This window comes from Colletotrichum paranaense, assembly GCF_030867605.1.
Source record: "Colletotrichum paranaense strain IMI 384185 chromosome Unknown Scaffold_1.1, whole genome shotgun sequence".
NCBI classification, from domain to species: Eukaryota; Fungi; Ascomycota; class Sordariomycetes; order Glomerellales; family Glomerellaceae; genus Colletotrichum; species Colletotrichum paranaense.
Window position 1 is genome coordinate 2,117,508 of NW_026848959.1, and position 21,995 is coordinate 2,139,502.

General features: G+C 50.8%; 11 protein-coding genes across 11 annotated transcripts; 3 read left to right on the forward strand and 8 right to left on the reverse strand.

The window, feature by feature from the left end:
- Positions 1-269: 269 nt before the first annotated feature.
- On the forward strand, positions 270-2,055 carry CPAR01_00768 (uncharacterized protein; the record flags this gene model as incomplete). Its single annotated transcript, XM_060485058.1, has 6 exons — positions 270-726; positions 781-865; positions 929-1,176; positions 1,606-1,643; positions 1,694-1,756; positions 1,816-2,055. The coding sequence occupies 6 exons, from the start codon at positions 270-272 to the stop codon at positions 2,053-2,055; spliced, it is 1,131 nt and encodes a 376-aa protein (XP_060355915.1).
- A 157-nt stretch (positions 2,056-2,212) lies between these two features.
- On the reverse strand, positions 2,213-2,587 carry CPAR01_00769 (uncharacterized protein; the record flags this gene model as incomplete). Its single annotated transcript, XM_060485059.1, has 1 exon — positions 2,213-2,587. One exon carries the CDS (start codon positions 2,585-2,587, stop codon positions 2,213-2,215), a length of 375 nt encoding a protein of 124 aa, XP_060355916.1.
- An 851-nt stretch (positions 2,588-3,438) lies between these two features.
- On the reverse strand, positions 3,439-3,678 carry CPAR01_00770 (uncharacterized protein; the record flags this gene model as incomplete). The annotated part of the gene is made up of 1 exon (XM_060485060.1): positions 3,439-3,678. One exon carries the CDS (start codon positions 3,676-3,678, stop codon positions 3,439-3,441), a length of 240 nt encoding a protein of 79 aa, XP_060355917.1.
- A 707-nt stretch (positions 3,679-4,385) lies between these two features.
- On the forward strand, positions 4,386-6,131 carry CPAR01_00771 (serine carboxypeptidase; the record flags this gene model as incomplete). Its single annotated transcript, XM_060485061.1, has 3 exons — positions 4,386-4,563; positions 4,619-4,781; positions 4,835-6,131. 3 exons carry the CDS (start codon positions 4,386-4,388, stop codon positions 6,129-6,131), a joined length of 1,638 nt encoding a protein of 545 aa, XP_060355918.1.
- Positions 6,132-6,405: 274 nt separating this feature from the next.
- On the reverse strand, positions 6,406-7,943 carry CPAR01_00772 (uncharacterized protein; the record flags this gene model as incomplete). The annotated part of the gene is made up of 4 exons (XM_060485062.1): positions 6,406-7,107; positions 7,163-7,525; positions 7,580-7,683; positions 7,751-7,943. 4 exons carry the CDS (start codon positions 7,941-7,943, stop codon positions 6,406-6,408), a joined length of 1,362 nt encoding a protein of 453 aa, XP_060355919.1.
- A 612-nt stretch (positions 7,944-8,555) lies between these two features.
- On the reverse strand, positions 8,556-9,433 carry CPAR01_00773 (uncharacterized protein; the record flags this gene model as incomplete). The annotated part of the gene is made up of 3 exons (XM_060485063.1): positions 8,556-8,601; positions 8,658-8,757; positions 8,818-9,433. The coding sequence occupies 3 exons, from the start codon at positions 9,431-9,433 to the stop codon at positions 8,556-8,558; spliced, it is 762 nt and encodes a 253-aa protein (XP_060355920.1).
- A 685-nt stretch (positions 9,434-10,118) lies between these two features.
- On the reverse strand, positions 10,119-10,778 carry CPAR01_00774 (acyl-protein thioesterase; the record flags this gene model as incomplete). The annotated part of the gene is made up of 1 exon (XM_060485064.1): positions 10,119-10,778. The coding sequence occupies one exon, from the start codon at positions 10,776-10,778 to the stop codon at positions 10,119-10,121; it is 660 nt and encodes a 219-aa protein (XP_060355921.1).
- Positions 10,779-11,289: 511 nt separating this feature from the next.
- On the reverse strand, positions 11,290-12,906 carry CPAR01_00775 (murein transglycosylase; the record flags this gene model as incomplete). Its single annotated transcript, XM_060485065.1, has 1 exon — positions 11,290-12,906. The coding sequence occupies one exon, from the start codon at positions 12,904-12,906 to the stop codon at positions 11,290-11,292; it is 1,617 nt and encodes a 538-aa protein (XP_060355922.1).
- A 526-nt stretch (positions 12,907-13,432) lies between these two features.
- On the forward strand, positions 13,433-15,219 carry CPAR01_00776 (maltose permease MAL61; the record flags this gene model as incomplete). Its single annotated transcript, XM_060485066.1, has 4 exons — positions 13,433-13,616; positions 13,671-14,041; positions 14,100-14,290; positions 14,346-15,219. 4 exons carry the CDS (start codon positions 13,433-13,435, stop codon positions 15,217-15,219), a joined length of 1,620 nt encoding a protein of 539 aa, XP_060355923.1.
- Positions 15,220-15,402: 183 nt separating this feature from the next.
- On the reverse strand, positions 15,403-17,656 carry CPAR01_00777 (uncharacterized protein; the record flags this gene model as incomplete). Its single annotated transcript, XM_060485067.1, has 4 exons — positions 15,403-16,244; positions 16,292-16,762; positions 16,818-16,864; positions 16,932-17,656. 4 exons carry the CDS (start codon positions 17,654-17,656, stop codon positions 15,403-15,405), a joined length of 2,085 nt encoding a protein of 694 aa, XP_060355924.1.
- A 1,652-nt stretch (positions 17,657-19,308) lies between these two features.
- CPAR01_00778 (uncharacterized protein) lies at positions 19,309-21,561 on the reverse strand (the record flags this gene model as incomplete). The annotated part of the gene is made up of 8 exons (XM_060485068.1): positions 19,309-19,715; positions 19,793-20,211; positions 20,265-20,338; positions 20,398-20,871; positions 20,930-21,066; positions 21,119-21,190; positions 21,250-21,384; positions 21,441-21,561. 8 exons carry the CDS (start codon positions 21,559-21,561, stop codon positions 19,309-19,311), a joined length of 1,839 nt encoding a protein of 612 aa, XP_060355925.1.
- Between the last annotated feature and the right edge of the window lie 434 nt (positions 21,562-21,995).

Genomic DNA, 21,995 nt, shown 5'->3' on the forward strand with positions numbered 1-21,995 from the left:
CCACAAGCCTGAGGGTCAACAACCAACTGTCTGTCAACTGCTGTGCAACGAGCTCATTTCGTGTGATTGGTTGTAACCCCGCCTCCCAAGAAATGACGGCTCTGGTTTTTCCGTGACATGAAGAGCAAATTTCTGACACTAATGAGGTTTTTCCAGGACAGAGCAACTGTCTTGTTGCTTACCTACCTCGTATCCTCAACAGCTCGCGCTCCAAAGTCGTTTTCTAAGTTAACTGAAGGTTGAAGCTTCATCAACTCTACCTAGACGAAATGGCCCGGGTCAACGATCTTGAAGGTACCGATGGTATAGTACCTCTGGAACCTATCCTTACATCCCATCAAGACGCTGAGCTCGAGAACGAGGACGTCAACGAAGACGAGCTTTTTACGGTTTTTACCAAATGGCAGAAACACTGGATCAGCCTCAGCGCATCGTTTTCGGCCATGTTTTCTACCATGAGCAGTTACATATACTACCCGGCCATTGTTCCCATCTCTCGAAATCTTAAGGTGTCGGTCTCCCTGATCAATCTTACAGTAACCTCGTATTTGATTATCGCCGCGATTGCACCTGCCTTTATGGGGGATATGGCTGACCAAAGTGGCCGGAGACCAATATTCTTCTTGATGTTCGTCTTGATGATTGGAGCAAATGTTGGGATTGCTCTCCAAAGTCCATTTCCTGCCCTACTGGTGCTTCGTATGCTCCAGAGCTCAGGTGCTTCTGGTGAGGATCAGTGCCTGACTATCATGTGCCCAGACCGTCTCTGACACCGAGTAGGGTTGACTGCCATTACCTACGGTGTTATATCGGACATTACATTGCCGAAAGATAGGGGAGGTTTCGTTGGTGTATTGTTACTCTTGTAGGTTCATCATTTGCCTTTACATACTGACTACAGGAATACTTACATTGACGCGTGCGCAAGTACAGACATTGCCCCTAGTCTTGGACGTGTGATTGGAGGCGGCATAACTCAAGAGCTTGGATGGGGATGGATATTCTGGTTCCTGACAATTATTATTTCAATTACAGCTCTTACCATGCTGTTTTTCTTCCCCGAGACGCAGCGCAACATCGTGGGAAATGGCAGCGCCAACGCCAGGGGCATTTACTGGAGCTTCTTCACTCTGATCAATAAGAGCCCCCAAAGGAAGAACGGAGGAGCATTAAGAAGTCAAAATTCCAGGCGACACTGGCCAAACCCGTTCGCCTGTCTGCCGATCTTGAAAGACCGCAGCTCACTCGTAGTGATACTCCTGTACGGCATCACATATTCCGTGAAAATGACGCTGCAAACATCGCTGGGTGCCCAGTGTTCGGAGATCTACAAACTAGACTACCTGACTGCGGGATTGATATATATCCCTTCCGGGGTCGCCGGAGGTATAGGATCATTTACAACCGGTTTGACATCCCTCTATCCTTAGACTACGTAGTATGGGCTGACGGATGAGATAGGGAGAATTCTCAATCGGAATTACCGAACAGCAACAAGCAAGCTATCAGAAAGTAGTGACCAAAATGGCATTGCGCCCTCTAAAGTACAGATTGAACAAGTCAGATTGAAGGGCTTGAACTTTTTAGTCACTATAAGCGCGTTAGGAACTGTTGGATACGGTCTCGCGCTCATGGCAAAAGCGGTAAAACTGCTCGTAATCTCAAGTCACAACATGGCGCTGATATGGTCTAGCATATGGCTGTCATGATTATAATGCAGTTTATCACTGGAATCACCACTGCTAGTCTGTTCACGGTACGAAGCTTATTACAAATCTAGAATGGAATGAACGAGGCTCTAACCAAAACACCTAGATGACAGGAACACTCTTAACCGACCTCAACTGCGAAAGATCTGCTACAGCACAGGGTGCGTCCAGCATAGTGAGATGCTTGGGAGCGGGTGCGGCAATTGCAGCACTACAACCACTCGCCGATGCTGCGGGTTTGGGTTGGTGTTTTGCTATCTATGCATTGTTCCTTGCCACTGAGTTGCCTTTGGCTTGGATCATTCGCAAGAAGGGACCGGGTTGGAGGAAGCAGCGCAGACCTTGATGAGACGCAGTCTTGTCGGCATTTGCTTGGGGCAAGGCTTGGCTTCTGGATCGATCACCCGACTGTTGCGCACCAACCCAGACAAAGGAACTCCCAACTATTAGAAAGTCATATCTAGTAGACAGACGACTTGGAGAAACAACCGTGTTCTCGATGCCTAATCTTTGTGATGCCTGAACTTTGCCTCGACAGCAACGATTCCCATCACAGCCATCGAGACGCTAATTGTTATGAACACAATGGCAACCCAGAGGCAGCAGTGCCTCTCGTTGGCCCTGACCTCGCGCGCCGACGTGAACTTGTCGCACGTCTCGCAGTGTTGGTGCGGCTTGAAGGGGTTGAAAGGGGCCGACGGATCTGGTCCCGAGTGATCGTGTGCCAGCTCGATATCGCGCTCGTCGTTCTGCGGGATTGTCGCGTAGGCTGAGGCTGATCCTGATGGAAGAAACGCGTTTACGGGATGCTCGTCGTGGAAGCCGTGCTCGTCGTAGGCTGGTGCCGCCTCGGAGGGTGATGTTTTTGAGGGTCCCATTGCAGTTGCGTCTTTCTGGCTCTCTGTGATGATGGACTCGCGATCGACTTGTGGGTATCTTATTGTTACCTTGCGTCAAGTCCAAGTATGATAGTTTTCTACCTTGGCGATGTCAGACGGATTGATGTTGGGACTTGTGAGGCCAACCAACAGTGTGGCTGCCGCGTCAGCATCTTCAGCCACGGCATTCCGGTCATTGTATTGGTCGATTTACGCCTCTTTTCTGCACAGAGGGCTGAAACCGTTTTTACATTTCAATCACGCCGCAAATGCTGCATGCAACTGAGGGGGACGATGGCTCGGTGTGGCCGTGCGACGCGCGGGCAGTGCTCAAGACGCACACTAGGTTAGTCACTGGACCGGACTGCAGTGCCAACGCGCCTGATGTCATCCTTCTCTTGGGCCTGTCAGCTTCCATTGGTCATAACCATCATCCAGCTGCCCTAAATCAACGCTCAGCACCACGTGATGCCGGCGATGGAGGGAGCATGTGGCTCTTGCATCAAGTTCCTCTCGCCTTTAACGACGGTATTGTTGGAGGGGGAGACGGGGCGTAAATAGTAACGGTTCTTGACCTCCACGTGCTGGAGGAATGCTGGAGCGTCTTGGAGTAAGACTAATTACTAAGCGAGAAGTGGGCGATAACGTGGGGTTCCAAACACATTTCTGGGGGAGGCAGATTGAGGTGGACTCAACTTTCTAAGAATGAGATGAACTGGAACTTTTGAGTAACCTTGACATACATAGCGGGCAGTAGTCAAGCCGTGCAATTGACATGAGCGAATTACTCGTCTCGCAATCTAGCATCTATCGAGCTTTCTTACCTTGCATCGCATCACTCAAGGTCGTGATTACGCGACATCCCGCACTTTGCAATACGATATCACCGTAGTACATCCCAGGCAGGTCCTAATGCTCGCGAGCCTTTGATCCCTGTTGATATGCCGGGGAGGTCGGACTTTTTGTTTCTCTCCCGCTCTGCCGCGTTTGTATCGATCCTCCAGGCTCCAGGCAAACAACCCGCCCAACGCCGCCCCGAGAGTCGCTAAGCTTGACAAGCTTCGCCAAGCTAGCCCAAGCTTCGGCTGCATCGTGCGCCCGAAGCTTGATCTATCCGGGGCCCTGTCTGCTCCCACGACACTAAGACACAGTGATCGAATCACGAACGCGTCGCGAGGGCCGTTGGAGCTTCATTGTCGATCTGCGGAACCGGCCTTAACCTTAAGAGGAAGGTGACAGTTCGTTCCCGGCTGCGTCATCTTACAACTTTTATGCGGCCTTCAAGAGCCGAACACGCGATTAATACCCAGAAGTGCCAGGTTCCTCTGCGCCGTTGGTCACTAAGAAGGACACATGAAGTTTACATGACACCGAGACTCGGCCAAGGCCAATCAGGCTTATCAGTACAAGCTCATTACCAAAGGACCTTAAGGTTCAAGGTAATCTGAACACGGCTTTTCTCGATATGAGCTTTCCAAAAGGCCTAGATGAGTCCAAGGTACCTTTGGAGGAGACCGGCTAGCAACGCTTTCTCGCATGCCGAACAACCGACCAACGTACCATGAACCAACGATCAACATTTGCCTGGACCCACTGCTGTTCAATCATCGAGAAGTGACCCATTCTATCAGGGGACTTTTGGGCACTTTGGACCTTCTCCTTCTGCCTATGGTAAGCGTCAGGGCCTTTGTGAAGTGATGCCGTCATATACGAAAATGTTCAAATACCGCGGCCGGGCCAGCTCTGGTCGGAGTAGAAGTCTTCACTCGCTTGCAGTCTCTCCCCAGTCAAACTCAAGATGAAGCTCCTCAACCTCTTCAGCGGGCTGCTTTGCGCCTCTTCTGCGCTTGCTTTCAAGAAGCCGACCAAGCCTACGCTTCCGAGGTCCATTGTCGAGAGGCGCGCGGCCAACCAGCCCTTCTCTCACCCTGAGATTCAGAAGCGCGCCTCCCAATTTTTGACGGAGAAGACTAAGGGTGAGTAATTGGCGGGCATTGAAGCTCTTGGTCGCCAAGCTGACTTCTCTCCAAGCCTTCGCTGTCAATGGCACTGGTATTCCCGAAGTGCCCTTCGACATTGGCGAATCCTACGCTGGATTGCTCCCCATCTCCGACAGCCCCGACGAGACTCGCGAGCTTTTCTTCTGGTTCTTCCCCTCATCAGCCGCGCAGACCCCTGAAGAGGTGGTTATCTGGTAAGATAGCAAAATAATAGTCGGATCTGAAGCAACCCGCTAACGTGCGACAGGCTCAATGGTGGACCAGGATGTTCCTCTCTTTCCGGTTTCCTCACGGAGAACGGCCCATTCACTTGGGAAGCGGGCACGCTTGCCCCCGTTCAGAACCCCTACTCATGGACCAACTTGACCAACATGCTGTGGGTCGAGCAGCCCGTCGGTGTTGGCTACTCCCAGGGAGTACCCAATATCACCGATGAGGTCCAGCTTGCGACCGAGTTCCGCGGTTTCTACAAGAGCTTCATCGACACCTTTGACCTCAAGACCTGGAAGACCTACATCACTGGAGAGTCGTACGCCGGATACTATGTCCCATACATTGCTGACGGTTTCATTTCCGCCAACGATACCGACTACTTTAACCTGGCCGGTATCTCGATCAACGACCCCATCATCGGCGACGAGACCATTCAGCAGCAGGTTGTCATCCTCCCCTACGTCGAGTTCTGGAACAACCTCTTCTACCTCAACGAGACCTTCATGGAGCAAGTCCGCGACCGCCAGGACTCGTGCAACTACTCCTCCTACCTCGACACCTACTTCCAGTTCCCGCCGCCCCAGGAGCCCTTCCCCGTCCTGCCCGATCCCTACAACAGCGATGTCTACGCCTGCGACATGTTCGATACCTTCTACGAGGCCATCATCGAGGTCAACCCCTGCTTCAACATCTACCACATCACCGAGACCTGCCCGCACCCATACTCCCAGCTCGGCATCGTGAACAGCGGCGACTACACCCCGCCTGGGGCCGAGATCTACTTCAACCGCACCGACGTCAAGAAGGCGCTCAACGCACCCCTCAACTCCAATTGGCAGCAGTGCACCAACGTCAACGTTTTCGGAAACGGAACTCGTCGCGGCTCTGACCAGTCCAACGGCCCCGCCATCACTGGTGCCCTGCAGCGCGTTATCGAGTTCACCAACAACACCATCATCGGCTCTGGTGACCTCGACATGCTTCTCAGCACCAACGGTACGCTTTTCGCGATCCAGAACATGACCTGGAACGGCGCGCAGGGTCTGTCGGAGTACCCCACTACGCCTCTCATCGCTCCTTACCACCCCGAGTACAATGGTGGCGCGCTTGCCGGCGCCGGTATTCAGGGTGTGTGGACCGCCGATCGTGGATTGACCTTCTACACTGCTCGTCTTGCCGGCCATGAGCTGCCCGGATACACTCCTGGTGTCGCGTACCGCATGCTCGAGATTCTGCTCGGAAAGATTGACAACTTCAGCAACACTGATGACTTCACTACCCAGACTGGTAACTTTACCGGAAACGGTACCATTTACAAGAGAAACCACTAGACGGGTGGTTATAATGATGATTGATTCATCTAGGAGGTTGAGGATTATGCCACAATCAGACTAGAGAGATTTATAGTAATAATGTCTACCCATGATCAAACTTTTGACCCTATCCTACGTTGCCTTATGGACATGGATGTTTTCGCAAATTTGATACTAAGAACCAGATATCGGCCACGCATTTGCCTTACTTCTCTTACCCCGACTACCGACGTCCGATTGATCGAAGCGTGGAGGAGTGACATTAGCATGGGATCAGGCCTAAGCATTGAGCTCACCTGGCGCAAATGCACTTGACCCTACCAAGTGCACCCCATCCACCCAACATTGCCGTAACGCCTGTGAACAAGATAATGCCGCCATATTGTCCGCTATACCCCCAGCCCTTGCCATCTCTCATCCACCCATCCCCAGTTAGTAGAGCTACGCTCAATGGCCCGCTAATCACGTTGCCGATTCCTCTCCCACCAGCCAACAACCCAAAGATGAACCCCGTGTCCACCGCCGGGCTCTCAGCCTTCAACTTAGACAGCACTCCAGACCAGGTAGAACTGAACCCGCCGGCGAAGAAGCCGTATGTGATGCTGAAGACAGCCAGCAGCGCTGTCTGACTCGAAAATCCCCAGAACAGAAATACTGCGAGCGCGGAACCGATGGTCGATATGAGGATCACGGTGGTGACGCGGAGGTGGTCTCCCAGGCTGCCCATGACGATGCCGCCGGGGATGGAGGTGACGTTGATGAGGACGAGCAGGGTCGTTGCTACAGTTGTAGAGACGTGGAGTTGTTGGACGGCGTAGGTGGAGAGGTAGGTGTAGGGGAGGAAATAGCCGAGTGATTGGAGGACGTTGCCGATTTGGAGCATCCAGAAGGAGGGGAGCTGGATGAAGTTGAGGTTGATTCGGCGTACGGTGGAGGACTGGGAGACGGGGATACGTGGTTTGAGGAAGTAGAGGAGGGGCGCCGAGATGAGAACCTGTGCGCTTGTGAGTAATATATTCAGCGCTTGCATGAAAATGGACGAGTAGTACCGTTGCAACACTCCAAGCTCGGAGCGTGACTACTGGTCCGAACTTCTGCAGACAGGTTTCCATGGCGAAGGGTAGCCCGACGCCAGCTGCAGATTTTCCAGCCCACATGACTCCGTAAGCCAGGCCCTTTCGCTTGACAAACCACTCATCCAGGTACAAAGTCGTTGGAGTGAATAGTAGCCCGCAGCCTAGGGCACATATGACACCTTGCGTTGCGATCAACTGCCACACCGTAGTCGCAAAAGAGGATAAGAGGAAGCCGGTCGCGGTGAGGAGCAGTCCAAGTGGGCCGAACCAACGGCGTAGACGGGGCCATCTACTCAAGATCGTGAACGTGAAAGGGGAGATGAGGTACATGATGCCCTGACCTCGTCAGCACATCCAAGTGATGATACGGGAGTGGATTCATGAACATACCGTCAAGGTGGTCCCAATCACTGCAATATTGCTGGTATCGCCCTCAAGCATGCCAGGGTGACTGCCGTAATATTCCTGGAAGACACCAAATGCGAGGGAGTACCCTACAGAGTCCAGAGTCAGATATCTTCTCTTCAGCGGTTGGAGTGAGGGGCACACGAGTTCACCTACCCCACACGGGAAACTGGATCAGACTGCATCCGAGCAAGACAAGCCATGCCTCCTTTCCCCTGTCTGCCGGCGGCAATGGCGCCTGTTCAACCTCATTCTCGCTTTCTTGCTGTGTTACCGCTTGACTGACTGTCAATGTGCGACCGCGCAAGTCTATTGCCTCGGGCTCGAAGTCCAGATGTTGGTGGTTCATGATGGCTAAGTGACATCAGTGGTGTGGTTGCTGCCGCCGAATGATGGTGATGATGGTAACTGAGGGCGCGTACTTAAAAGAATCGCGAAAACATTCGGCAGGGTGAGTCACAAATGAAGAAATTCAACATGACGTTGGAAATCAAGACTTAAAGTCATGATCGGCTGACATACGGAGGCTGATTGGCTCAAGATAAGTAGTGAGGCTACACTTGCGACTAGGCTGCGGGGTCAGCACCAAACATTCTGTTCAACATATTAAGAGGACCATTATCTTACCTGAGACAATGAAATGTATGTCAGTAAGAAGTAGTCGTACTGACATGATACTACTGATATTGATCTTTGCCATATACACATGCTGGAAGATGGAAAGACGATCACTCAAGAATTGGATAGATTGGAGCCTATTATACGTTCGGGCAACATCCTATTGCCGTGGATGAGGTCGAGATCTTGGTGATGGTGAAACCTTCGAATAGGCACCTGTTCCATTGTCGATGATGAGGCGAAGCAGTACGACCCAAAAAAAAAACAGGACTTGACTTGTGGTCTAAAAATATTTCTTTAACCGGGCGCATCGCCGTCGCCGCTTCAACTTATCTCGCCCGATCTAATCAGAGCTACAATGCATGTTGTAGCTGAGGTCTGGATCGGAGCTAGGTGGGCTCGAAATCAGCCCAACAATAATCACGACGAATAAACACCAACTTACCCATCAGAGGGAATGATAATCTGGCCCTGTGGCGTCCACGTTTGCTCACACACCGGTCTTTCACCGCCGCAACTTCTGCATATCTTCTTGAATGCATATGCTGTATTCTAGTCAGTATCTTGAACACGAAGCAGGTAGCAAGATTCCTTCCAAAGCTTACCTGATCCGACATATTTCTGGAACCAAAGACGGATTCTCTTATTGGGAGCAGTCGTGCATTGGAAGGTTCCCCCATGGGTCCATTCGTCCGTTGTATTCATGCCCAGTGCAATGCTCAGCACAGATTTAATGGGCCTCCAGTCAGGAGTAAGACTGATCCTCCTCTTGACGGAAACTTTCTCCTCCCAGGGGATCGCCACAGTCTCGGGGTCGCCGACGAGCCCAACATGCTGCATCTTGGAAGCTGCCGTATACGAACTCCAGTATGACTTGACATCGCGAAGCTCCCATTCGTCCCACATGAAGCAGTGGTTCTCTGCGGTGGTCTCTCCATCCGAAGTCGGTCCGTTTCGGAAGCTGGTCATTGGGATGAAGGTGTTGAAGTTACGGATGTAGATTGTATCTGCTGTGCCAGCGCGAGACACCAACATCCCCTTTACATCGTTCAAGTCGAAAGACTGGGAGATTAGGTGAGTCGGGTGCTTCAGGTGCATTCGCAATCTCATTTCTTTGAAGTCGATATTCTTGACCCGAGGTGGCGCGGATCTCTCGACGAGGTTGGCAGGAGTCCCGATTGCCAGGCCAGCAACGGCCAAAAGAGTGGCAAGGAAGCGCATCTGAGGGCGTCTCCTGGTATGGATTCTGCCTGATTAATGTTGTAAGATGGGAATTCTTAATGGCTGACGATGCCGGCTACAACGTGCAGATGGCAGTGCTTCTCCGAATCGAACAGAAATCCGCATTCCGACAAGTGTACATACGATAAAATGAGATTGAAGAGTATCTCCGGCACCCCGGAATCAAGCTTTTCTGAAAGCGAAGCCCTAGGGCAAGGCAGGTGAGGACATGTACGACCCCCGCGACCAAGTTTCCCACGCTCGGTCAATGAGAACATATACGGCACGATCTGATAAACTTTATTGTAACCAATTAACTAAGCCGATATTATGGCACAGTTGCCGCGACTCTAGCAAGGTTCGAAAAATGAGGATGGCGATGATGGTATGACGTATTGACCCCCATGAGTACATGTAAGGAGCGCCTCAAGCGCTGTTACTGAAGGGTCTAAGTGCAACACTAAGAATACATATCCTATCATGGTCCCTCGTCTCATCAAGTGAGCCCGCGTATCGGTAACATCTGCATTGCTGATATAGCTTCATAAGCTTGGATGTTGCTGTGTGTTGTCCACGTTGGCAAAGGCCTGTTATTTTTATAGGAAGACTATCAATGGAGTCTAACAAAATTCCAGATTTCCCAGCGTTAAGTGGCCTCGAGCATTTGAATGAAGTTGACCCAGCATCATTCAGAGAGATGGGAGTTCAAGAATTGAACAACATCATCCATTCCTGAAGGTGAATTAAACCAATGCCCTCCTTCTTGATACTCTTTCCACTCAACTTGTGCACCAAACCTACCCAGGGTGTCCCTCAAGATACGGCCATTGGCAACCAGCACCAGGGGGTCATCAACACAATGCTCTAGTAAGATGGGAGTATGTTCCAGAAGAGCACATCCTTCTGGGACATCCCCAAGCCCGAGAAGTGCCCGGGTATCGTTGAGATTTCTCCCAGGGAACGGCATGCGGCAGGAAAAGCCGACAAAGGCTCCGAGTCTGGATTGCCCCGGTGGGAGTCGTAAATTGAGTAGAGTATGGACGCCGGCTGCTGCGCCTTGACTTATTCCAGCCAGAATGATGCGGTTCCACTTGCCTTCTAGGAGCTCCGCCTCTGTGGTGAGGATCTCTCGGATGGCGGCGACGCTGTCTCGGAGCCCCTCAGCTTGATGCTCTTCGTGATCGGCAAAGTTGTTTACGTTCCAGATGTCAAACCATTGCGAGACCTTATCGCCGAGCGCCATCGCCTTTCCTAATTTTGCTTGAGGAAAGACCCAGCGAAAAGATGGGAAAGCGTCTGCCAGAGTGCGATCTTGTGAGTCGCTGGAGTAATTTAGTGACTGCATGAAGTTCTTTGCATTGTCGCCCCGCCCGTGCAAGAAGACGACGGTATGGGTGTGGGTTGTTGATGGTTGATGATAATTGAGTGGAGAAGGCATCGCGAGCTTGATGGAGCTACGATTGAAGTGGGAACGCGAGTGTTGAGTGATATTTGTGGAGTGAGAGAACCGAGCAAGTGGCTGAGTGACGCCAGGAGAATTGACGGTTTTAATGCATCTGATCGCCAAAGCCCAGGCAACAATGGCGACTGATGCCTAAAAGGTCGAGACCAATTCAACGGTTGCTACTGTTTACACCGTTCGAGTTGATCCAACCAACGACTTTTAGCCAACGTTCAGTCTCTCCCAAACTTACTTTTTACGAGGCGTGCGGAATGAATCCAAAGAACGGAAATTTTCGACACGTCCAGACTTATGGATTCTTAAGCAACGTAAATACATGATGTTTGACCGGTCTTCAAAGAGTTCAGGCAGTCCCAGTAAGCCCCCTATAACTTCCGAAAGCATGCAATCACCACTATTCAACCAGGAAATCCTCAAATTCTGCCCATTGATCTCCGATAGAGCCTGGTGTGCTGTTCGAAATGGCGAAGATGCCGTACAAAGTGCCCGTCATGTCGTAACCCGAAAGCAGGACGGGGTCAACGTTTCCGAGACTTTGCCACTGGGTTCCTTCTCCAGAACTTTTGGCTCTCCAGAGAAATCCGTATTCGTCGGGCTTGGTCTGAATGCGGAGCTCGATTGCCCTAGCAGACTTGGGTATGGCAGCCGAGCCTAAATCGATCGACTTGGGCTTCTGATCTTGGATTGCCACCAGAATGGAAGATATCTTGCGCTCTTGCGGATCAATCTGGATGACTGCATGCCGCAGGCTATCCTTGTATACCGTTAAGCCGACCAGTGGTAGTCCTTCAGACCCTTTGGAAGACAGATGTATCGTCGTCGAAGCTGATCCTAAGTGAGATCTTTGCCTGCGGCCAACGAACGTGGATGTGCCTGATGTGCTAGCTAGGGTCGAGGTCTGGGCGCACAAAGAATAGGCATTGTCCTTGGCAGAGTACGAGTAGTTTTGAGAGATGGGAGTCCGGATGTAGAGGTCTTCAACTTGCCGATTCAGATCCTTGAAGATACCGTGCTGTCCCGCGTTTGATCCATCTTCTAGGTCAAGATCTAGGCTCAGCTTTGTCTGAGAAATTTTGGGCCATGCATCCTTGGGCCAGTCAACCGAAGTGAGAAAAGTTTCGCGGCCTAGTGGATGGCGTTGAATATTGTCATCATCGTGTCGTATTCCTAGGTGAACGCAGAACCAATTTCCTCTAGTGTCTTGGAATAGATCACCATGGCCAGTCCAACGAACGGCTTCATCTTTCTCGAATGCAGTCAATAAAGGGTTGTTCGGACAGCCCTCGTAAGGTCCCCACATATCTTTGGATCTCGCCATGTTGATCTGGTGACCCTCAAAGGTCGAAGATTCGGCGGTCAACAGATAGTACCAGCCGTCTTTGAAGTAAATGTGCGGCCCCTCAGCATCATCTTTGCCGGCGGCACCCTTCCAGAGAAATTTCGTGTCTGACAAGGCTGCACCGGTCTCAACGTTGATTTCGAACTGGCGAATTGAGCAATCTGGTGCCCATGGAGGCCCAGTTCGATAAGAGCCGTGAAGATATGCCCTTCCGGAAATCTCATCGAAGAATAATCCTGGATCAATACCCGGGAACTCGAATGGCACTGCATCTGACCAGCCATCCTCTGAGAATATCATGTCTTCGTGACAGCTAAGCAAGAAGTTCTGGAACTCGTGTGCTCCATCAGGCTTCTCCCAAGCATATGTACACACAACATAAAACTTGTTTTTGAAATGACGGAGTGTTGGTGCGAACAGACCGCCGTTGATGATGAGTGGGATGCCATGAGGCAGAGGGATGAATTTGGTAAAGGCGCTGGATAGAGACAGCTGAGTGGTTCGACATAGGGCATGACCCTTCAGCTCCCAATCCACGAGGTTTGTAGAAGTGTAGATGGGCAACCCAGGGAAAATGTGGAAAGAAGAATTGACGAGGATGTAAGTGCCATTGTGGACAACTATGGTTGGATCAGGAGCGAACCCTGGGATGATGGGGTTGGCAACCTTCATTAGGACGCTGTCTAATGTTGCTCGAGCTCGCTGATGTGTTACTTGAGGTGGTTGAGGATAGGGTCTTCTGACTTAGATCCGGGGGCTAGAAATCCGTAGACAATACAACTCATACAACACAGGCACGACATTGAATAACCTTATCATGTCGGGAAGTCCGAGGTGTATGTAGTCAGTTTCCGACTCGGACTCACTTCTCCCGAATCTTCCACTCCCCCGTTTCCCCGGATGTTCCACTCGCATGTCCAAAGTACGTCCACCCGTCGTCCACCCAGGCCTACCCCAATCCACACCAACGTCCACCCAAAACGTCCACCCAAGCTAGACACATCAATGATACCCCAGATTCCCCCCCGCCATTAGCTTCCCCGGACAATCCATAATTCATTGGATATCCTGCATGTGCAATTAGCTAAGGAATGTGGTTCCGCTTGCATTTAATATCAAGTGGAAGTCGAGTCCATCCTTGCTGAAAATCTGTGAACCATATCCCGTAGCCCCTTCAGTCATCGAAACAAACAGAAACATGACTTCACCAAAGGCTGACGACACAAAGATGCAGGACCCGGAGTGCAATCACTTTGAGACAGCAAAGACTGGTACCGGGATTGCAACTGTCGGGGCTGGGACTGGTGAAGACATCATCAACGCAGAAAGGCAGCTCTCGGTCCTTCAGAATACAAAAAGGCATTGGCGAGCTCTGCTCATAGGTAAATACTTTCATCCATGCAACCAACCCAAACACTTCTCTAACAATCATGAAGCTTCCGTAGCCTTTTCCGCCGGCATCGTCTTCGCCTACGATACAGTCACCAATGGAGCCTCGATCTCGATGCCCTCGTTTCTACTATACTTTGGCGAAATCGGACCGACAGGACCCTATCTCCCTTCCATCTGGACCTCGTTGTGGACTGCAATGTCTTCACTTACGCAGGCCCTTGGTGCCATTTTGGTTGGCTTCGTTTCTGATCGATATGGGCGGAAGTGGCCATCCTGTGCTGCAGCTGTTTTGACTTTGGTCGGCGCTGCGGTGCAGTATATCGCTGTGCCGCGTGCAACTCTAATGGGTGGCAAGATGATTTCGGGTCTGGGTATTGGTGCTGTGATGGCCACTGCTACGACGTACATCGGTGAAGTATGAGCAGACTGGAATTCCGGTCCTTTTTAATAAGCTAACTAACAAACTTTACAAGGTATCGCCTCTGAAACTTCGCGCTCCATTACAGACCTGTTTCGTCATCTTTGTTCTTCTCACTCAGGGTCTGGCATTGGGCGTGATCCGCATATTCGTTCCTGATATTCGAGAGCAAGCGTTCAGGACGGTCATTGCTATCCAGTGGGCCGTTGGTGGCTTAGCTGTTATCACCTGGGCTGTGGCACCAGAGTAAGTGTCAGTTGCCCAGATAAGAATGGCTCTTGTACTAACGCCTGATCTCTAGGTCCCCTATTTGGTTGATCAAGAAGGGCAAGATTGAAGCTGCGCGAAAGGTCATGCATAAGATCTACGGTCCAAACCACCCCGATGAGCGCCTCGAATATGAGATACAAGCTATCCGCGCGGAACAAGAACTCGAAATGAACAACAACGCTACATACGCAGCATGTCTTCAGGGCCATAACCGGAAGAGGTCTTTGACCGTCGCGTTTCTTTACTCGACAGCCAACATTGGCGGCGCCCCCTTTCTAGCTCAGAACATCTACTTCCTCATTACTGCCGGTCTTGAGGCCGTTCACTCTTTCGACATTGGTATCGGCGGCTTCGCTTTTGCTGTGCTGATTATCATGGCTAGTGGGGCATATCTGCAGCGTATTAGTCGGCGAAACGTCGTGCTGCTAGGCCTCGTGATCAACCTTCTTTTCATGGTTATTATTGGCGCGCTTTACTGGGCCACAGGCAAGGGCGGCCTTTGGGCAATCGCTGTTTTGATGAACCTACTCATCTCCCTACAGGCGGCGTTCCTGCAAGGCGCTGGTTGGCCTATCGCCGCCGAGATCCCATCGTACGCGCTTCGTGCCAAAACGCTGTCTATCGGCATTTGCGCGCAGACCTTCACGACTTGGCTGTTCAACTTCATCACCCCTTACATGTATAACGTTGACTCTGGCAACCTCGGAGCCCGTACCGGGTTCATCTACGCTGGGACATCCGTGTTCTTGCTGGTAGGGGCATGGTTTCTTGTCCCAGATACCACGGGTATGACGACGGAGGAAATTGACAAGGCTTATGAATCTGAACTGACGCCCAGGAGGTTTCAAAAGCACGCTATTCCGGCTCATATGGGCCATGATGGCAAGTCGTTGCGAGATACTTGAGCTAATTTCTCCACCGAAGTTGCATGATTTGGTGGTGCAGTGATATGAAGACAATTCGACAAGAATGTATGTGCAATGAAATTTGATTACTGCAGAAGGTTTAATATTGCTACTTTGAATAATCTTAACTGCGCTTTCTATGGTATTGTGATGTTCGTTGATCGTCATATTCTTGAAGTCTCATTAACTTAATATTACCCTTTCGTTCTTAATATTTTTCGCAACTCCGAATGGTTGTGGCTTTTGCCCGAGTTGCGTCAGACTCCTGTGCAGACCACTCGCATGACCTCTCTCATGAGAGGCCGGCTCTTGTGCATTACCCCATTCGGGAGAGTTGGACGGTATTCCTCCTCTTACAGCACACACGGCGGCAAAATCCAGCGTCGGATAGCCGCATCTCTCTGGCCTCTTTACACAGACCCTTGACGTCGCTATGATGATGGCTAATGATATGCACAGTATTATGCCGGCTACTGTGACGAAAAGCCACCTGCTAACAATTCCTGCAACAACCTGATGGCTGAGGATGGAGATTGACAGGGTGGAGTACATGTCCTCTGGTAGACCTTCGCGAGGAGTCTTGAGTTCCCAAATGGACGGGCCAGATGAGAAGTAATTTGCGTGAAAGTAGCTGAATGGCACAGAGAGGGCCTTCCTGACGGCTCTCAATGACTGCTTCTTGGCCACTTCGCTGTCGTTGATCGGTAACGCTGTGACTGCATAAATTGCTAGTGCTGAGTTGTCGCCCTTTGTAGCTGGGCCACTCTTGTTAAAGCCTGGGACTACAGCGGATAGCGAGAGCATGTATTCGTCGAGACCGATGATGTCCTGCTCTGGTGGTGTCATATCCGAAACGTCGAGAATTGAGAAGTTTCCGCGGTCATATGTGACGGTGGCATAACGTGAGTATACGTATAGTGATGATGACAGTTCCAAGGGGTTTGTCCAAGCGGTGTTGTTGATACAGGAACTGGTCAGTTGAAGTGCAATCGGGCAGTATGCTGATCCTGTGAGACAGTTGTCAGCTTCGAGATACAAAGCAGTGTGCAGAGCCATTCATGGCTATTCTTACCAAAAAGCAGGCCTTTCTGTTTGCCAACAGCGGCACACCAGTACGAGGCGGCGCTGTCGGCACCAATAAGGAAGCAAGTTCCATTTGTGCGTAGAGCATCGAGATCATGTACTCTCCCATACTCTAATTGAACGACTCGAGTATTGGGGACTACGTATGCCGCAGAGTCCGGGTAGCTGGTCAGGTTGTCTGCTTGAGGCGCAATTGAGACCACACCGCCGGTCAGCAGATGTGATTCGTCACACGGGGCCCATCCGCCGTCATTCCCAGTGCACTTTCCTACGCCCTGGTGCAATGGATCCAGGGAGAAAGAATCTCTGTCGGACCAGGCCGGGCTGCCCATCTGCACCAATAAGGCGGTGGCCGTAGACTGACGAATCTCGTAGATGTAAGAGGCGTTGAAGGGGGCAATTCCGGCGGACACGTTGTATGTCTTTTCGGGGAACGTGACCAGTTCGATGGAAATAGCACCTGAAGACCGTCAACATGGTGTACAGTTACAGTCTTAAATGTGATGATAGCTTACCCATGAGAATGATACCCGGCAAAGGAATGGAGCAGATAACCAACAGACTTTGGAGAATCAGAATGCGTTCACAAGTCTTCACTTAATCTGGCAGAAAAGTAGACTCAAACTCACCGGAACAGACTGGAGTACTTCTGCCTCCACTCGGCAGTTGCCAAAAGTCGAAGCAATCCCCATACTCCCGTACCGGCGTCAAGTCCTACAAAGTGCAACAGACTGACGCCACCGGGGCGAGATGCTAGTGCCCACTGCAAGTCTTCCACAACCACAACCACAAGGGCAGCCAAGACAAGAGCGCAAAGCTCAGTCATCACGCGAAGGATCAGGATCGAGTTACTAGGCGATGCGACAAAGAAATTTTGTCTCATCAGAGCCTTTGCCGATCCGGTCGAGTACACAGCCGTTAGCGTCAGCATCAGGACCCCAACAAGCCACAAACATAATGTCCACCACACGAATGGGCTCGTCTTTTTGTCTCCATTCTTGTGGGATTTAGACGTAAGAGATATCGTGTCGTTGAAATCATTGCCCTTATGACTATAAGAACAATCTTCTCTGTCCGGCGTTGGAGGATGAAGAAAGTTTGTCTGGTTGAAGGAAACTGTGGTCTTCAGAGGTGAGGGGTGTGCTGAGCAAGCCTCTTCAACTTTGGCGTATTTCGGCCAGTCACTATGGTTGTCGCCTGCCAGTTCGATGATGCTCCACCTTCGATGATCTTCTGTGTTTTTGCGGTTCGACCAAATGCCTTGTTGTGGAACATTTCGAGGAGCTCTGGCGTGTTCGTTGAAATCGTCGAGATCGATCGTCTCATGTCGCGGCTGTGGAGAAGCCATCGTCATCGTGGGTTCTCGACAGCCCAAAATATGGCTCTTTCTGGCCAAGACGGCCGGAGCGGCAGATGGGGTAGAGAAGTATTGGGATACACAACGACCTGCGTTTGCGCTAGGTAGGTATCGGAAGAAATCAAACAATGAACGAGCGTAGTATGTAGAGAGCGTAGGTATGTGGTCAGAAAAAACGAAAGATGGGTTCTTGCGATTCTGAGAAACGCGGTATTACCTACAATCATTTCTTGTCCGAAGAGTGAACTCCATCCTGCTGGAGAGCTCCTGCGGGGCTGATCGCGATTACCCCGGCCGACGAGTCAGTTGTTAAGCAGTCGGACTAGCCGCGAGTCGTGAACCCTGAACAACCTCTTTAAATATAGAGAGGCTTGTAGGTAGACCCTAGTCCCGAGAGGGCCTTTTAATCTATCATACTTCTTCCACGCACTAAAAGTTGAGACGATCAAACCAGGGATAAAAAGCTCCTCAGGATCCGAGTGATAACTGGAACTCGAGAGGAAGAGAAAGGTCAAACACCACGCCTTTGGAATTTCCTACCCTGGCCTTGGGACCTAGAGTTACCGGATAAATTGTGACGTTGATGTGACATTGTAGCAAACCCGCGACGGTGGTCCACGTGGTTGAGTGGAAAACTAGCATCATGGGACGAAGTGCGAAGCTTTGTAAAAACTGGTAGGATACGGAGGAAGGTCCTTCGCTTCAGTGTAGATAGTTGAGCACGCAATTGGTAGTTCAGCCTTAAAGTTCTGAGCAAGGTATATCCTGCTGCGCGAGGAACATCGATACATTCGGACTCGTCCGAGCCTGCTTTTCTTAGCTAAGAAGTGTTCTTGTTGTCCTGGACAAATCTAGAAGTATATGCAACTAAGGATGCTCATTCTGTCCTGGGTCCCCCCAGCGACACCGTTTGTTGTTTTTGTATTTGCAATGGAAATGACCGTGCTTGAAAGGAATCCTCGTCACTTGTTGACTTGTCTTGCCGGCGGGTGGAAAGATAGCCAAGCCGAACACCGCCTTGGGCTCCACTAAGGTACGCTCAAATTCACGATAGGACTCGGAACAGCATTTTGCCTAGCCTATTGGTGATCAAGACTTTCGTTATAGTACGTTGGTAAACCTCCCAAGAACCAATCCGTTATCACACCCATTTTTAACCTACGGAAACTTGCTATCCAGCTGACGTCAAATGTTTGAGACGGTAAGTTGAAGCTCCCGCCCTACCACGGTGCTAGCGGCTGGCCTCAACCGGCCACAGGAATCGTTGGGGTAGAATGAGTCGGAGATGACCGTGAGGGTCTGTAGCTCCGCCAAGAGAGCTTTACATAGCCATCAGTTTCAGTTTTCGTAAGGGTGCCCCCCCGGATCTGGACGCAGGGCTAGCCCATGAAACGGACAAGGGTAGTGTAGGGACTCTGACTTACCCACTATCCGTCAAGACTCCGGAGACTCAAGCAGAAGAATGCATCAAAATACAGCTTTGCTAGCACAAGTCCAGTTGGCAGAAGAGATTGTCAAGTTATATTATACAAATGTAGGCTACCAAATCAATCGCGATGCTGGATGCCGTCTATCTTGGTACCATGGAATCTACTTGACATGAGTACACCCGGATACTTCAAGTGAAGTGCAGTGATTGATGATGTGGATCAAAAGCCCCAATCTTCCCGAATCAGTCTTGCCCCATTCTCGCCTAGCATGTAAACCGGCCCCGCGATGTTGACGTCCGGAACAGTGGGCATGATGCTGCTGTCAACAACCCGCAGACCCTGAACGCCATAGACGCGCAGACGCGGATCAACGACGCCGCCGTCCTCCAAGGGCAGCATGCGGTTCGTGCCACTAGCGTGCCAATTGGGGACCGTGGTCGCTTTCACGTAATCAAAGATAGCATCATCATCGTCAGAAGCGATGTTCGCAACGCCCGGCGCCACTTCGCCGTGGTCCGGCCCAACGGTCATGTTGGCGAAGGCCGCATGGGCAAGAATTTTCCTCGCGTCGCGGAAAGCATTCACCGCTATGGCGCGATCGGCGGGATGTGAATAGTACTGATAAACTGTTAGCCATCACCACAGGTCAAAGATGAGGCATGGTCTCTGCAGCCGGTTAAGAGGCTGCATAAAGGTGATAAACTTGCGTTGGGGTTGATGATGGGAGCATCCGACATGCCGCTTGACTGAATGGTGACATTGCCCTTGGATAACGCGACCATGCTTGATACTGTGATAGAAATGTACGACCCATCTGCTGAAGGTTCGTACGTCGGGCCTGGGCTGTTGGGATAGAAGAAGGACTCAAAGAGAAACTCGACAGTTGAGCGGTTGGTGAGACCCGCCTCAATCACCGCGCCGGCGCCGATTGACTTAAGCTGCTCACTGGACAACTCCTGGAAGCCGTTCGTGATGCCTCCAGGGGCCGTGTAGACACCCTTACCAGTTGAGTAGTACTCATCTTGCGAGGCTTGAACGTTGGTAGTGTTGAACATGAGGTAGTGGGTGGAGGCTTCAGGAACCACGGTGGCCGAGATGCTGTAAACATTGTGATCCATCATGCTGTGAGATGTCAGATAATATGACTCTGATCGGTGAACTTGTTTGAATCTTACTGCTGGCCAACGTTTTCGTTGATTACCACTGGCTCTATATCAAAGGCCTCCAGTGTGGCTTGCGGACCAATTCCCTTCATCAAAATAAGCGAAGAGCGCGACCAGTAGAGCATCACTAGAAAAGTGATCTTACCGAAACCATCAACATCTGGGGAGACTGGAAGGTGCCCAAAGTCACGATGACTTCCTTAGAGGCTGAAATGACACGGTGGCGTCCAAGAGAGTGGTCGATGAAAACAACGCCACTTGCTATCGGAGTTCCAGTGGCATTCCTTGTAAAGGCTATGGACTGAACCGGTGAGTCATGAAGGATTAGTAAGTTTGGGCGGTTGGTAATGGCCTTGTAGTAGTCATAAGCTGAGCTACGTCTGTACTTGGAGTTGATGGTAGCAGAGCCTTGCTTGACGCCCACATTTTTGCCAGTGTTCAAGTCCACAACAATGGGAATATTGACAGCCTCGCACGCCTCAATGAAAGCGACACTTGAAGGTGGAACGAACCCCTGAAAACCAATCTCTAACGGGCCATCTGAGTAGGCTGCGGGGTCCCAGGTTTGGTAACGTTGGTCGTAACCACTTCCATTGTTGGGCGGGTTGAAGTGAGTAGCCTGCGAGCTAAGTCAGGTCAAAGAAATCATTTGAGCCTATGGTCTGATTTGTACAAACCTTTATGAACTTGGGGAAAACCTCTTCCCAACTCCAACCAGGGTTTCCAAGTTCAACCCAGTGATCATAAACATTGGCCGAACCGCGGCCATAGTACAAGCCATTGAGAATGCTGCTGCCACCAAGACCACGACCACCTGAGAGATTAGGAGTCGATAATATAGTATCACGAAGGGTCTCCAAACTTACGGTGGTAGGCAAGTTTTCGACCACCGAGGTACTCCTGTGGTTCAGTGTAAAAGTTCCAATCGATCGCAGTGCCTTGATAGACTGTGAGCATACTGGTCTTGGATAGAGATGTCAATAAATACGGCACTTACCCGCGATATATTCAACAGCACCGGGTGCCTCGTGCATAGCAACGACGTGAGGGTCAGGCCCAGCTTCCAGGACCAGTACTCGTTGATCGCCGGACTCGCTCAGACGGTCCGCGAGAACAAGACCAGTTGTTCCGCCTTCATCTCAGATTCAGTCTCGGGATTGACGAATGATTTGGGAAGATCTTACATACCGCCAACAATAATGAAGTCATATTCAAGACCAAGAGCAGATCCGTTGTTTTGGGCTGCCTTTACGGCAACAGACAGCTGAGCAATAGACCCGAGAGCCACCGAAAGACGAAGACACCGCATTCTGGAGAAATTGGCATATGGGAGATCAATGAGAAGAGTGGTCTTGTGAGCTTGTAAATTTCAGTTGGCAAATCCAAGCCTTGAGATTGTGACATCTTATAGAGATTTCATCTCACAGCACGCCAGGCTTGATTCTTACCTGGAGTTTTGACTAAACCTTCGTTTCCTCCCTTTTCACGCGTCATTATCTTCTGACTCCCCTACCTTCTTTCGGAAGTAAACGAGGGATTGGAATCCACGCTGATTCAGGAGTCATGCAAGTTCACAGATGCTGCTTCAAGCTGTGGTCAAGCAAGGGAACTTCAGGCATCCATTCGGGCACAATATACGATGGAAGATTACTCAGAAGCATGTTTCACAGTATGAGAAGAGCAAAGAGCCTCCTCCGTGCATTGAACACTGTCTTCGAAATTTGACTAGTATGAAGAACTCGT